This window comes from Gopherus evgoodei, chromosome 5 (assembly GCF_007399415.2).
Source record: "Gopherus evgoodei ecotype Sinaloan lineage chromosome 5, rGopEvg1_v1.p, whole genome shotgun sequence".
Classification (NCBI taxonomy): domain Eukaryota; kingdom Metazoa; phylum Chordata; order Testudines; family Testudinidae; genus Gopherus; species Gopherus evgoodei.
In genome coordinates, this window is record NC_044326.1 from 19,021,822 (window position 1) to 19,036,868 (window position 15,047).

The window sequence follows — 15,047 nt, forward strand, 5'->3', positions numbered from 1 at the left end:
AAGGGACATGTTTCCATGCAATTCATTCTTCATGGAAAGAAAATAAGGATCAGTCTGCAGTTCACACAGCTCTAGCTGAAGATCTTGTGGTTGCTGCTCAACTGGTACTTCCATCGGCCATCTATTTCATCAGGAGGAGGATGCTGGATGGGGAGGTGCTCTGCGACTGTGGGGCCTATTACCGATCCCCCTTTGGTTCATGTAGCTGGGCAGAGTTCCTCAGGGTGGCGTCTGCTGGCTCCCTAGAGGAGGAGCACTGGGCACTGTCCGGGGTCTTCCGCTCGGTGGCCCTTCTGGATCCCTGATTTTGAACATGTGACCCTCACTCCTGTCCCTGTTTTTCATTTGTTCTCCCCCATCATTATTTCTCAATAGCTCCTCCTCTTAGGCTGTGGGAGGGGCCTTCAGATGTGGGCAGGCAATAGGTGGCGCCTCCGTCAGATTGTTGTTCTACAGCTGAATGCTGGATCTCAAACTCACAAAATCTGCATAACTGATACTGAACTCGACTGAGCTATTTGATATAATTTCCAGGAAGCTGCAAAAATCAGCTTCATCAATCTCAGCTGAGAGTTCCTTGCATGATGGCCCCTAATAGCAGAAATATTCTGATCTCTATCTTGCAGCCTGAGACTGAGCATATTGAGCATGTTATATCTGTTACGAAGGGGCCAGTGAGCAAAGAAATGCTGGGTCTTTCAAGTGTTCTTAAATGGGATGGTTTTGCTTATTTTCTCTTCTTTCTGAAATGCAAGGATCTGCTTTCCAAGTTGAAAAAAATGTAGAAGGCACTTTCCTGCACCCAGTCACTGAACTTGAGACAGAGAAGAAAATCATATTCTGCATTCAACTCTTGAAGGAAATGGATTTTCTGTGCCTCTGTGCTGTTTCCTCGATGGATGATGTTGACAACTTAGTTTAAAATGCTCTGTTCTCTGAATCAGGTTTTCGTTTCTTGCCTGCAGTGACTTGTACCCTTGCACAGGGCTCAGTGTTGCACCACGTTTTAATGTGTTGTGTTTAAAATTTACAAAGCACACGCCACCATAAACACAATACGCAGATATGCTCACAGCAGAAACTTGAAAACAGCTACCCTCCCACCCCAGGGAGGAGACTGGGGCAGAGGCCTCACAGCTGCCTTATGAAGCGGGGCTGCAGGCAGCTGAAAATCATTCGGGGGTCATGAGCGGAATCATCCCATGGGCTGGATCCAGCCCTCAGGCTGCTTGTTGGGCCACCAGTTTTTGTAGTCTAGGCATGGGGGAAGGGTCCACCCACTCTGGTAAGCAGCATTCAAAAATCATGAGTCAAGCCTGAGAATATGGTGAGCTTAGCTTAAAAATCATGAGATTTTTAAGTGATAATTTTGTGGCTCATTTTATTTGCTTTCTAGCATCTGAGCCCTTAGGGTACACCTAGGTCACATTTTCAAGCTATTCTCTGCCACTATGAGGGGCAGAGAGTTACTTTTTTTTTTTTTAAATGGAAGATGAGATTCTTCCCCAGTTTCATAACTCCAGGAGCTAGAACTTTGACAAAATCCTCAAGATCATGAGACTTGCGATAAAATGGCAAGAGTCGGCAAGAGTTGCATTTGAAAAGAAGCCTTAACTTCCCCCACTCAGAGTATGTCTACACACAGCTGGGAGGGGGCTTCTGTGTGTTAGTTGTCGGAGTATATACATGGGATTGGGGGTGGGACTATACTTGAGCTAGTGCACCTGTCTACCCATGCTGGGAAGCACCCTCCCAGCTGCTGTGTAGATATATCGTAAGTGACTTCAGGATTTTCCTGGTTGCTCAGGAAGATGGTGGTGGTAGCAATGTGGGAATAAATGGGTTTTAGCTGATGCTCTAAGAGGTGTGCCAGAAGATGCAGGGGTATGGCCAGTAGCCGCCCAACTGACCAGGGCAGAAAACAATTTCAGTCACCCCTCCACCCTCACCCTAGTGGCCATGCAACAAACCCCAAAAAAACCCCACTAGCCAATCAGTGGAGCGGGAGGGGAAATGGCCAATCAGCAGAGCAAAAATGGCTGGCCCATCAGAGCTGAGGGGAAAAAAAGCCAAGTGGCACAGCAGTCCAGTGTCCCCTGGAAGCTGGTGCCTCTAGGACCAGCCGGGTTACGGGCTGGGCAAGAACCCAGCTCCTTGGGAGGGGAGAATTAAGGCCATACTCTGGGTGCTTGGAAAGGAAATAATTGCAAAACGTGTGTCATAGGGTAGCATTAAAATAGACTTTTAATACTACCTTTACTGACGGCCAGATAATATGCTTAACATTATATACAATTATAATACACCTGTACATATAACACCGAATAGAGCACTGATCAGGACACCCGAGCTATATTTCCTGTTCTGCCACTGTCCTACTGTCTGTCCTTGGGAAGTCACGCTACCTCTCTGTCCCTCAGTTTCCCCACCTCTGAAATGGGGATAATGATGCTGACCTCCTTCGTAAAGCACTTTGGATGAGAAGCACTAGATAAAGGCTAGGCATTGGTAGGAACAACCATAGTACAAGCTGTACTATTAAGTACTATTGTGGCGGGTGCTAGAGAAACCCCTAATATAGATTGAAATAGCACCTAGCATGCTAATATGAGAGGGAGGTAGAGTAAGACTGCAGCAAAGACTTCGCAGAAGATTTGAGAAGGGATCGGAAGAAGGTTTGCTCAGCATACTCAAGGGAGGCGGTTCCATGCTGGGTGGAAGAAGGTCCACAAACAAGAGAGGTAGATGAATACAAAAGGAGCAGCCAGGACAGGGGCTGAGGCCAAGGCTAGAGAGCCAGAGGAGGAGCAGAGATGTTATTAGTAGGACCCTACCAAATTCACAGCCATGAAAAATGAATCACAGACTGTAAAATCTGGTCCCAGCCCCCACCCTCCTTGAAATCTGGTTGTCTGTGTGCTTTTACCTTGTACTATACAGATTTCATGGGGGAAGACCAGCGTTTCTCAAACTGGGGGTCTTGATCCAAAAGGGAGTTGCAGGGGAGTTGCAATGTTATTTTAGGGGATTCGCGGTATTGCCACCCTTACTTCTGTGCTGCCTTCAGAGCTAGGTGGCTGGAGAGCAGTGGCTGTTGGCCAGGCACCCAGCTCTGAAGAGGGTGACCTGCCAGCAGCAGCGCAGAAGGTTGGCAATACCATACCATGCCACCTTTACTTCTGCCCTGCTGCCTTCAGAGCTGGGTGGCTGAAGAGTGTCGGCTGCTAACTGAGGGCTCAGCTCTGCGGGCAACAGTGCAGAAATAAGAGTGGCAACACCATCCCATCCCATCCTTCCATCTGTGCTGCTGCTGGCAGCAGCTCTGCGACCCCCAGCCCTCCTTATTGGGTCAGGATCCCTACAATTACAACATTGTGAAAAAGAAGCAGCACCTGAATGTGAGCAACCAGCCTCCACTTTTCCTGTTGTAAGCAAAACAATGGTATAGGTGGAGCTAAATTAAGCTATTTTACAGGAGATGTCAGTTTTAGACTTTTAAGGCCTTGCCTGCACTACGAAAATTGGGAATCCTAATTCTCCAGCAAGGATTTATGTATGACACATAAAAGTCGATATACTCAAAATCACATGGTTCTGATCCACCTATTCTGCTTTTTTGACTCCAGCAGTGATGCTTCAGTGAAAAGCAAAGCCCTCATAATGCATCTACCCAGCTGTGCAGTGCTGTATATGGGGAGATGAGGGGAAGAAATTCTTCCAGGTTCCTGCAGTGATCTTGACCAATAACAGAGACAGTAGATATGTAGGTGTAGTATGTCCCTACAAGCAAGTTATTCCTGTTCTTTCCTGTATGGTGAAACAAGGGGCATAAACTAAAGTTGCTTTATTTCACCTTAACCTGTGATTGGTTTTCCCATAATCCTAACAACTTCTTCTCAACTTTCTGTTCACTGAGTCTTCCTTGCACATCACACATCCAGTGAGAATGTGTTAAGTATGGGTTAAAAATCCACTTTGCCTTGCTTACATGCCTAGACCTCCCAGTAACACAAGACCAAGCGGCTATTCAGTGACATCAAAATGTGGGAAATTTATTGCGACAGGAAGTCGTTGTGGTCAAGAACTTAAGAGTCAAAAAAGGGATTGGGCATTTATGTGGCTATCAAGAATATCCAGAGTTGTTATAATTAATGACAACAAACATTTCAGAAGGGCTATTAAAACTTATTCTTCAGGGATCTCTATTAGAAATAAGGGGGCAGAGGGATGGGAGACTGGCCATATCAGCCTACTGTGGGGTTGTTCTTAGAGCTGTGTGAATAATGGGTTTTTCAGTTTGCTGATAATTCTGAAAAACTGGGGGAGTGGGGAGGATCATTTTGAGTCAAGTCAGAAACAAAATTTTTCAAAGTATTTAGCTAATTGAAAAGTAAAAACAAACAAACTGTTTGGGGTTGAACAAAACATGAGTTTGACCTGGAACAAAATGTTTCATCAAACCATTTCATATCAAATTTAGTCTAGATTAATGAACTTGGAATCACTTCTCTGTAGACATGCTGTCACTTAACCTCTTAGTTTAGTCATCTGTAAAATGGGTACTGTAAAACTTCCCTCCCCATCTCATGAAGCCAATCTGTAAAGTTCATTCAGATCCTTACCTGAAAGGTGCTCTGTGAATACAAAGAACAGTCACACCAGTGAGCATTTTACGTGAATGACACAAAAACCTGTGAAAAACCAGCCCTGATTTGAGCCTTGACCATGTAAGGTTAAAACAGGTGCTTTCCCCATGGCCATATTTACATTCCATGCTGAAAAATATGTGGGCATTTAAATCACTGATGGAGGCAGAGCTGCAGCCACACACTTTACTATTTGAATGAGAGGAGACTGGGCAAACCATAGGTACATCCAGCACCAGCACAACCTGAGAGCTGTGTGTCATCCAAATCCAGAACGATATGGGGCGTACTCTTCAGAGAGAATTCTTCTTTCATTAGATATGGCTTTAACCCTATATGAACCTCCAAAATGCTGCTTGTTCCATGCCAGTACTCTTAGAAAACGCTGGACTGCAAATACTTTCTTATAATTGCATAAGCAAAGCTGTGTACATTGGGAGTGAATAAAAGCAGCATTTCAAAATTCGTTAGAAAAGGGTTTTTATACACTGTGATTGTAATTAGACACTGATTTTTAGACATTGTGGCCACTAGACTGAACATATCCTATTTACCATGCTCCCAAATGCCCAAAGAACAGTTTAAAGGCCTGTGGAGAAAATAGTGGTAAATAATGGGGTAATAGAGGGTTAAAATGAAACTTCTATGTATCAATTGAGAAAAAATGTGCAGTGATGTGGCAAGAGTTCTTTGACGCACTCAGCAGTGTTGCAGAATGCCTTTCACTGGTGGTTTTCAACCTGTGGTCCGTGGACCCTGGGTGCTCCACGGATTATGCCTAAGAGGTCCGTGAAAGGTTGTCATAACCATAGAACAGTGGTTTTCAACCTGTGGTCATAGAATAATAGGGTTAGAAGGGAACGCAGGGGTCATCGAGTGTAATTTTCTGGGGGTCCGCAGACAATGTCTAAGATTTCCAAAAGAATTCACATCTCCATCTGAAATTTATTAGGGGTCCGCAAATGAAAAAAGGTTGAAAACCACTGCTGTACACTGAGTGAATACAAGGAATAAACTCTGAAAACCCAACACATCCTTTTCTAGAGTTTCTTAGATGATTTAATGATCGATCATTAAAAACAACACAATGTTCTCAATGAAGTATGTGGAACCATTGAACTAAAATTTCAGATTTGCTTTGGCCTTTCGTCGATATTAAAATTTTTAATTGCTTAGTACCAGGAAATGTTGCGCAAGTTATTACAGGCTCCAGCTCAAGCCCAGAAGTCTACACAGCAATGAAACAACTCCACAGCCCAAGCCCAGGTCAGCTGGCAGGGGCCAGCCACAGATTTTTCTTTTAAATCATCCCTTTTTAGCATTAAGCAAGAAAATTTTTTAATCCCCAGAGACACAGAAAATTGTCTTCTATTCATATGCTCATCTCACAAATTAACAAGGTCAGAGATCCTTTTACATTTTTCTTCCTTCCCAATCCTACACAGATTAAATTCAGGATATACGGTCTCCAGAGTTTCCAGAAGAGACGCAACAGATAAGAACCCTTGACAAGTGGGTCATCAGAATGTCAATGCCCAGGTTCTCCTGCCAAATGCTAGTACTTTCCCAGTATCCTGAAGAAGTTTTTGGTGGAAGTATGAAAAGATCCTCAGATTTGTAACCCAAGTCATGGATCTGAGGAATTCTGAAGAGATATCTCTCTTTCTAATTAAGAACAACGGTTTGTAAATCTTGATATGTTACTTCTTTTTCTGATGATGGAAAGATTAAGGGTACAACACAAAGCTGTCCCCCCAGGAGAAGTCCCTGGTAATGAAAGAGGGAGGCTGTAGATTTTCTGCATTTCACAGAATGTTGTGCTCTTTCTGCCTTATATTGATTAATCATCAAATCTGAATGGTAAAATTATTGTAGTGGCTTGCATTCACTGAGACGTAGCCATTGCACCAGGGTTTCAGCCCAAGGTTCTACACTGCAGGTCACACCAGAACCTCTCTCCTCAAGTCCACTGGATGTCTGTAGGCCTGCGAGCAATGGCTTACAAAAATTACTAAGCATAGGTGCTGGAACTAGGGATACGGGGGTACAGCAACATGCCCTGGCTTGGAGTGGTTTCAATCATATACAGGGTTCAGTAGCTCTTAGCACCCCCACTAAACAAATTGTTCCAGCACCCCTTCTATGCAGTGTAGTTGTAGCAGTGTCAGTCCCAGGATATTAGAGAGACAAGGAGGGTGAGGTAATGTCTTTTATTGGACCAACTTCTGATGGTGAGAGAGACCATGCTGGTCCAATAAAAGATATTACTTCACCCACCTTGTCTCTCTGAAGATTTGGTTGAAAGGGGATCCATTCTGGGCTAACTCTCCTTAAGCACGGATGCTCTTAAATACAAGCTGTCTCCCAAATTGTGTATGAACAAAATGTTTTGTTTGGAAGAACATATAAAAGCCCTTTTCTAGCAGACGAAGTTTCATTTGTTTAAAGGTTGCAGTAATCTGGGTTAGAAGAAAATATTTGATCTGGCTCACTCCCTTTGACTCCCATCTTTGACACCTAGAAGTTTCACAGAGGGGGCATGTAGTGCATTTCTCTGGGATGGGATAGAAAGATTTTGTGATCAAGTACCATGCCTTCAGGGTTTCTCTTATGATTGGGTTGGAGGGATGGTGTCCCTAGCTTGTTTGCCAGAAGCTGGAAATGGGTGACAGGTGACAGATCACTTGATGATTACCTGTTCTGTTCATTCCCTCTGAAGCATCTGGCATTGGCCACTGTCAGTATCTTGGCTAGATGGACTGGGTTAGATGGACCCTGTATAGTCATTCTTTTGTTCTTGTACTCTGTAAAGTGCCACAGATCAAATCTGAAGCACTTCCAGTGCTTATCAGCTTGATATGTTTAGTCTTCAGTTCTTCTAAGTAGAGTCAGTCCCAGATAGGGTCACCCAACTGCAACGTTTCTTGTGTAGAATACTCAGATCTCTCCAGTCCTCAACCCTTATTTACTCAGACTGATTCTGGGGCTTTTGCCTTTCTGCAGGAATGCATCAAACATCCATAAAAATTGTCGTCTTATACCAAACAGGGAGAAGGGCTGACAGCAGCTGAATAAAATTCAGGACTCTAGAAAGAATGTCCATTTTAATTAAATTAGCTAGATCCATCAGGTTCACTGGAAGGTCATGCCATCTGGTGAGATACACCCTTAGGTTCTGCAACAGCAGAAGTAAATGAAGAGAAAAATGCTTAGTGACTTGGGATGACAACTGCATTCTAAAATACTCAAAGCCCCTGGCAAAGCAGTTGGCTTGCCAAACACTTTGTTTTAACAATTTCCCTTCTTTTCTTAAGGCCCCAAATCTGCTCCCATTAAAGTCAACTGGAGTTTTGCAGGATGAGAGCAGGATTGGGCCCTGACTTCTCATTGACGTTTGCTTCAGTCAGTCAGGGTTGCCTGCTCTTTCACTAATTCCTCCTCCTCTTTTCCACAGCTCAGCGACAGAGTTAGAGCTTCTAGTTTCCTTCCGTTTCTAGTGAAATCTGAAAATCTAGGTTTAAAATAAAGAATAAAACGTTTTGTGATTACACCACTGGACCAAGATTCAAGAGATCTGGTTTAATGCCTGCTTTTGTCAGACTCATTGTGTGACAGTGGGCAAGTCATTTAATATCTCTGTGTCTCTGTTCCCCGTCTGTAAAATGAGGATAGTAGTACTTGCAGGAGTGTTGAGAGAATACATTAATCAGTGTTTGTGAGATACCCAGATACTACAGCGGTGAGAACCATATAAGTGCTAAGGGCTTGCATACACATGGAGTTATTCCTGATTAACTCCTATTCTGGAATAAGAATGTCCACACGTCATGTTAATCAGGAATAACTCCATATGTACACAAGCCCTCAAACAGGTAAAATAGGAGAGTCCTGGGCGGGATGGGAGGGAGGAAGCTTCAGTGATTACAATACATCCATGACATTATTTTTCTTAAAAAGGAATGGGATGGGTTCTTACTCCTGATTTTTATGTATCTTGGCTAATTATTAAACAACAATTGCATACTGGTAGTTATGTCTCAGGGAGGTGAAATGTCTGACTAGAAGAGATCAAACAACAATATATGGACCTCTGACTTCTACATAGTCTAGCTATATGAAAATTAAATATTGTTTAAAATATACTTCTAAGACATAAAGATCTTGCCTGAAGTCTGTAGTTTTTAGGGTCTATATTAGCTATTACCACTCAAGAAAGAGATCTTGGAGTTATCGTGGATTGTTCTCTGAAGATTTCTGCTCAACATACAGCGGCAGGCAGTCAAAAAAGCTAACAGAACATTAGGAACAGGATACTCTTCAAGAATACCATGCCCGTAGTCAGCAGCAAACGATTGCCATGTGTACACAAAGATGCACATTGACAGGGCACAGCATCCTGTGTGCACCTTATTACTGCAGCTTGCATAATGTGTGTTACCTGACGCAGCAAAAAGTTGCAGATTAACCTTCCTGTGTGGACAAAGCCGTAAGGGGTTGTAAATTTAAAAAGAATACTTCAGATCAGTGTTTGCCTTTAGATTCTAGAATTTAAGAATGGTCAGACCAATGATCCATCTAGCCCAGCATCCTGTCCTCTGACAGTGGCAAGTGCCAGATAATTCAGAGAGAATGAACAGATCAGGGCAATTATCAAGAGCTTCACTCCATCATCCAGTCCCAGTTTCTGGCAGTCAGACGCTTAGGGACACCCAGAGCATGGGGTTGTGTCTCTGGGTATGGCTACACTTGCAGCCGTACAGCGCTGCCGTGGGAGAGCTCCCGCGGCAGCGCTTTGAAGTGCAAGTGTGGTTGCAGCACGCTCTCTCCCAGCGCTGCAGGTACTCCACCTCCCTGTGAGGATTGGCTTGCAGCGCTGGGAGCCGCGCTCCCGGTGCTGGGGCACTGTTTATACTGGCGCTTTGCAGCGCTGTAACTTGCTGCACTCAGGGGTGTGTTTTTTCACACCCCTGAGCGAGAAAGTTGCAGCGCTGTAAAGCACCTGTGTAGCCAAGGCCTCTGACCATCCTGGCTAACAGCCATTCATGGACCTATCCTCCATGAACTTATCTAGCTCTTTTTTGAACCCAGTAACAATTTTGGCCTTCACAACAATCCCTAGCAATTAGTTCTCCAGGTGGACTGTGCGTTGTGTGAAGAAATACTTCCTTATGTTTGTTTTAAACCTGCTGCCTATTAATTTTATTTGGTGACCCTGTGGTTATTTTGTTATGTGAAGGGGTAAATAACACTTCCTTACTCACTTTCTCCAAACCATTCTTGATTCTACAGACCTCCATCATAGCCCCCCTTAGCCATCTCTTTTCCAACCTGAAAAAGTCCCAGTCTTTCTAATTTCTCCTCATCTGGAAGTTGTTCCATCCCTTTAATCATTTTTGCCAATTCTAGTATATCTTTTCTGAGATGGTACAACCAGGACTGCACACAGTATTCAAGGTGTGGACAGGACAGATCATGGATTTATATAGTGTCTTTACGATATTTTGTTTTATTATTTAGTCAGTTCCTAATGTTCTGCTAGCTTTTTTAAACTGCTGCTGCACATTGACCAGAGGTTTTCACAGAGAACTATCCACAATGACTCCAAGATCTTTCTTGAGTGGCAACAGTGAATTTAGACCTCATCATTTTATATATATAGTTGGGATTAGGTTTTCCAACGTCCATAACTTTGCACTAATCTACATGGAATTTCATCCATCATTTTGTTGCTCGGTCACCCAGTTGTGAAATCCCTTTGTAACTCTTTGCAGTTAGATTTGCGCTTAACTACCCTTGAGTAATTTTGTATCGTCTCTAAACTTCTCCCCTTCACTCTTTACCCCATTTTCCAGTTTATTTATAAATATGCTGAACAGCACTGGCCCCAGTACAGTTCCCTGGGTGACCGTGCGATTTACCTTGCCTCACTGTGAAAACTGACCATTCTATTCCTACCTTTGTTTCCTAGCTTTTCACCAGTTACTGATCTCATCACCACACTGAACAGCAAGCTGGGCTTGTCTTGTTGGCTAGTAAATTCTCAGCAGAATAAACATAGGGCGATTATAATTCAAGAGTTATTAAACCACAAGCATTTCCTTTATTGCCCGGCATTATCCCTATTGTTTGATCTCCTGGCTGGTAACAGAAGAGCAGCTCCACTCGCAGGCACTTAAATTTAAAATCTCTCTGGGTCCAACCCCGCACCACGGTTTGCAGCCAGCGCCTGGTGCTCCAGCCTCTTGCGGTAAAACCCAGCGGGAACTGGCAGCCTGGGGAGAAGGCAGCTCATTCCAGCAGCCCGTGGACCAGGGGGAGAAGCGGGCGGAATGCGCCTTTCTTCTCCGCCCGCATTAGTGAAGCTCCAGCCCCCTCCCCACGCCCGTCCCGGCCCTCGGCGGCGAGCCGCGCTGCGCGCAAGCCAGTGCCTGAGCCGCTACCTGCACTGAAGCTGCAAGGCGCATGCTTCAAGCGGGGGGAAGGGGGAGGGAGCTGGAGGAGTGGGGGGAGACTAGCGATGCTGTCCCGGCCGGTTTAAACCGGGATAGACTGAGCTGCTGGGCGCTGCGGAGACTGAAGTCCTCCTGCTCCTGCGGGTCCGCTCCCCTCCTCCAGCCACTCCCCCTCCCCAGCTCCTTGTGGGTTGCAGGAGTTGGCGGGTCCGCCTGTTTGAATGGCTTTGCCGAGCCCTAGTTTTCCAGGATGCCCCGAGGGGAGGCTCAGGCCAATGCACACCCCGAGTAACGTGCGCAGGGCTGTCCCGGGCGGGGAAACCCTCAACCTCACCCTGCGCGTAGCCGCCAGCGGAGCAAAACGCGCTGCCCTGGCAGCCCGAGGCGCTAGAGCGCATCCTCGTGGGAGTGGGGCTCCGGAGCCTGCTGGCGGAGTGCGCCTCTTCTGCTGGCTACTGCGGGGGCCGGGGCACGTTACTCACCTTGACTGGCGCCAGGCTGAAAACAATGCAGGGCCCTAGTACAAGGCACGGGATTCCAGCTGGGGAAAAAGTTCAGCACGACGGGGTGGGGAGGTGGGTGGGTGTAAGATGACAACTGAAAATGTTTCTTTTTTTTTTTGGGGGGGGGGGGAGAATCGCGGAAGCAAAACAATCCCCGAACGTTTGCCGCACCAAACTCACTTTGAATATTGTTCACGTGGCTTCCAGATCGCTGTTTACTTATGTGGGGCTGAGCGCTGTATTTTTAGAAATAGGGGCTGGGGTGGAGAGTGCTGCTTGTATATGCACGAAGGGAGGAAAGAAATAGTTAATCCCCGGAAACTATCCGCAGTGGTGAGTGACTCGCTCTCCCACTCCAGAAAAGCGAACTCCCCCCAGCTGAATGTGCTCTCCAGCAGGAATAAAGCCAGGTGTTAGTTACATTTTTAAGAAGTAAGCAAATGCATTTAGAAACCAGAATGTTCCCTAACGACAATTCAAAGTTGTCATTAGTTTGTCATCCTTACCGCTTTTGATATAAGGCGTTGTTAAGACAATATATATCTACCACGCATCGTGTATTATAAACTACATACTTTGAGACATAAAATTCGAAATCACTACGATTAGGTGCCAAATCAACCTTAAATTTTCCACTTACCTGAGACCATTAATGAGATTCCATGCTACGGAATAATGAATGTATAGGTATAGACCAGTGGATTTTTAGACAGATGTTCTAGATAACTGGCTATATATGCGCATGCATACACAATAATCTATATAAATACACTTATGTAAATATATGCAGCATGTGTGTATATATATAGCTAGATTTTAGATAGTCACTATTTCTAGAACAATCCGTGCGTGTTTTTCCTACATAGATTTTACTGAAACAAACAGGAATTGGTAGTCTTTTAAGGAGCTGGAAGTTTTCAAGAAGAATTCTAGATTATCTAAATACCAGACATTTTATGCTGCGAACTCTGCAACCGTGTCAACCTGAACCTCAGTCAGAGCCCTTGCTAAACAAAGTCAGTCATATTCTCTCCCTCTCCAAGGAGAGAGGCCCACCTCTGACAGATCTGCGTCGTACCTGTATACCTCAGCAGGGCTTGGATAGTTAAAAGGAGAAGAGGAAATGAAATGCATGCGGTAGTAATAAGCAATACAACGCAAGGCAAAGGAGGTGTTTCTCCTCCCCACCCCTGGAGATCACATGGTGACCCTTGTCAGCCAATACAAAGGACGCTAGGACCCTGAGGGACCCCCTGATTCCGAATTGCACCGGCTCTGCTGCATTATAAATACTTCTCCAAAATGCACTGGCCCTCCTTTCTCGCTTTCCACCCAGCTCCGTTTGTTTCGCACTCATAAAAGCTGCTTCTCAGTTCTTGCTTGGCGTGTTTTGCTTCTTATTTAAAGCCAGGCTCCTCTTTTGTTTCTCGGCCAGTTTGCATGCATTGTTCGTCTCCCAAAATGGTTTGTGAGACTAAGATTGTGGCGGAAGATCATGAATCAATTTCAGGAGCCAAAAAAGATGCGATCATTGTGTCTTCCTCCCAGATGTGGCCCTCCTTATCCGGCTCACCTTCCTCCTCCCCAGCTTCTCTGAGTGGCGTGGAAGGGGATTTCAAGAAAGACAACGTTTATATACGAGAATTTCATCCTTCCGAGCAAGAGGTGGTGCGCCGTATATTTTATGAAGGAATCATGGAAAGGATTCCTAACACCGCATTTAGAGGGTTAAAACACCAGCCCCTCATTCAGTTGATCTACGGGATATTCACTAGTAAGTATATTCACTTTTTTTTTAGGGGCACACTTGTTCAGCAATTTTAATAAAAAGCAAGAGTGGTAATAAGCTCTGTGTTGAAGGATGGAGAACCCATCCCCGCATCGATCCTATTAATATTTGGCGCAGAATTGCTGTCTCAGTGCTGCTGGTGCTGGAGCGAAAGAAAAGCCGCAGCCTCGGCATCTTATCCTGCCATGGTGCAAAAGTCAGGCCAGTTAAAAAGTCGCAATATTGCAAACAGCGGATCTGTACCTCGGGCGATTGCGAGGCAGGAATGAAGCACTGGATCGTGAGCCACGCTTTGGAGATCACTGCAGAGCGGAGTGTGTAACGCCCCTAAATGCACCCAGCCTGCAGGCAGCAGCCAGCCTGCGAGCAATGTGTGGGTAGGATTCCCTGCTTGCATATGGGGTGCGCGTGGCTACTGGCTGGCGGTGGGGAGCGTTCTCTGGGGAGATAAGTTGGGGGCGGATGTTCTCTGCAGGTTTGAGAGGCTGCGTGTTCAAGGGGCTTCTCTCTGGAGGGAGAGGGAGAGGGAGAGGGCGCGCGGCTGGCTCTGTATGTCTAGGAGAGGTATTAGTGGACTGGGTCTGGGGGCAGGGACTTGCGCGTTCTGCTTCTGCCTGTGGATGTTTGCGCGCAATGGGAGGGGAGGGTCCCTACAGCTTGTTGGGGAAGGGGCTGCAGCCGGGGTGTGCATTGTGTGCGTCTCTCTGCACTTGGGGGAAGGAGTGTGTGTATGGGGCGCTGCGGGGGCGGCTGCTCCTCTCTGCAAGCTTGTGGGGGTTTGCTGCCCCGGGGCGGTGCGCATGGCGCTTTCTCGGCGCAGGCTGGCAGGAGTGGGACTGGGAGCTGCCGCCGCGTGTGCGGGAGGAGGCGGTGGGGCCCTGGCCGCAGCAGACAGACCCGCATTTCCAGTTATTCCAGGCCGGGATGCTGCTCTCTGTTGGAGAGGGGGGAGGTGAAGCGATGGATGGCAGCCGCGCTGCCGCTCTCTCTAGGCACCTGGGCGGGGCAGCGGCTGCAGCCGGGTTCCAGCGTTACCTAGAGACCGCCGGGCTCGGGCTCGAAACGCGTTCGAGCGGCCGCAGCTGCTGGGAAACGTTTGACCCGGGCGGTCTCGCGCCACCTCCTGGCTGCAGAGACTGCTGCTGGGGTCTGGCTCCTGCATGCAGCTGCGCGGGGCCTGACCTCAGCAGGCTCTAGGGGCGAGACGTGGTTTGTAACCAGCGCGTATTGCAAAGAGCTGCCGGGTTAGTGTTAATTCAAAGCCGCGTGCCTTGTTAGTGTATTGAACATTGCATCCACTGGTTTGGTGCAAGTTACAAAGCTTCGTAAAACGTAGACTCAGGCGGGATCCCTGCCTTGGCCAGCTGACAGCCGAGAGGAAACTAGATTGCTCCGATATTCACTTGGTGATTGATGCGGTTTAAGCTGAAAACAATTACCTCTGCAAGCTAATGTCGATTGCTATCAATGCAAAAGCCCTCTCAAAGAAAACGCCACGTGGACCCTTTTTTTACTCACGCCTTTACTCTTTGAATGCGGTAAGACAGCTGGGTCCTTCACCTTTTGGGCCAGGAAAAGAGAGGGGAGTGATAAAGAAAGTAACTTTGTGTAATTATTGGTAAGATACTAAATGCACCTGAGAACAATGAAGTCTATG

The 15,047-nt window shown here is 46.3% G+C and overlaps 1 protein-coding gene across 3 annotated transcripts in view; it reads left to right on the top strand.

Moving 5' to 3' along the window:
• Positions 1–11,600: 11,600 nt before the first annotated feature.
• Positions 11,601–15,047, top strand: part of NAT8L (N-acetyltransferase 8 like) — a 46,399-nt gene continuing 42,952 nt past the window's right edge. For 2 of the 3 annotated variants that reach the window (XM_030564708.1, XM_030564710.1), the window contains exon 1: positions 12,924–13,375. In XM_030564708.1, coding sequence (XP_030420568.1) covers positions 13,042–13,375 — 334 coding nt within the window. In that variant the 5' untranslated portion in view covers positions 12,924–13,041. Of the gene's footprint in view, positions 11,674–12,923; positions 13,376–15,047 lie in introns of those variants that run through there. The other variant, XM_030564709.1, reaches the window with a different exon arrangement.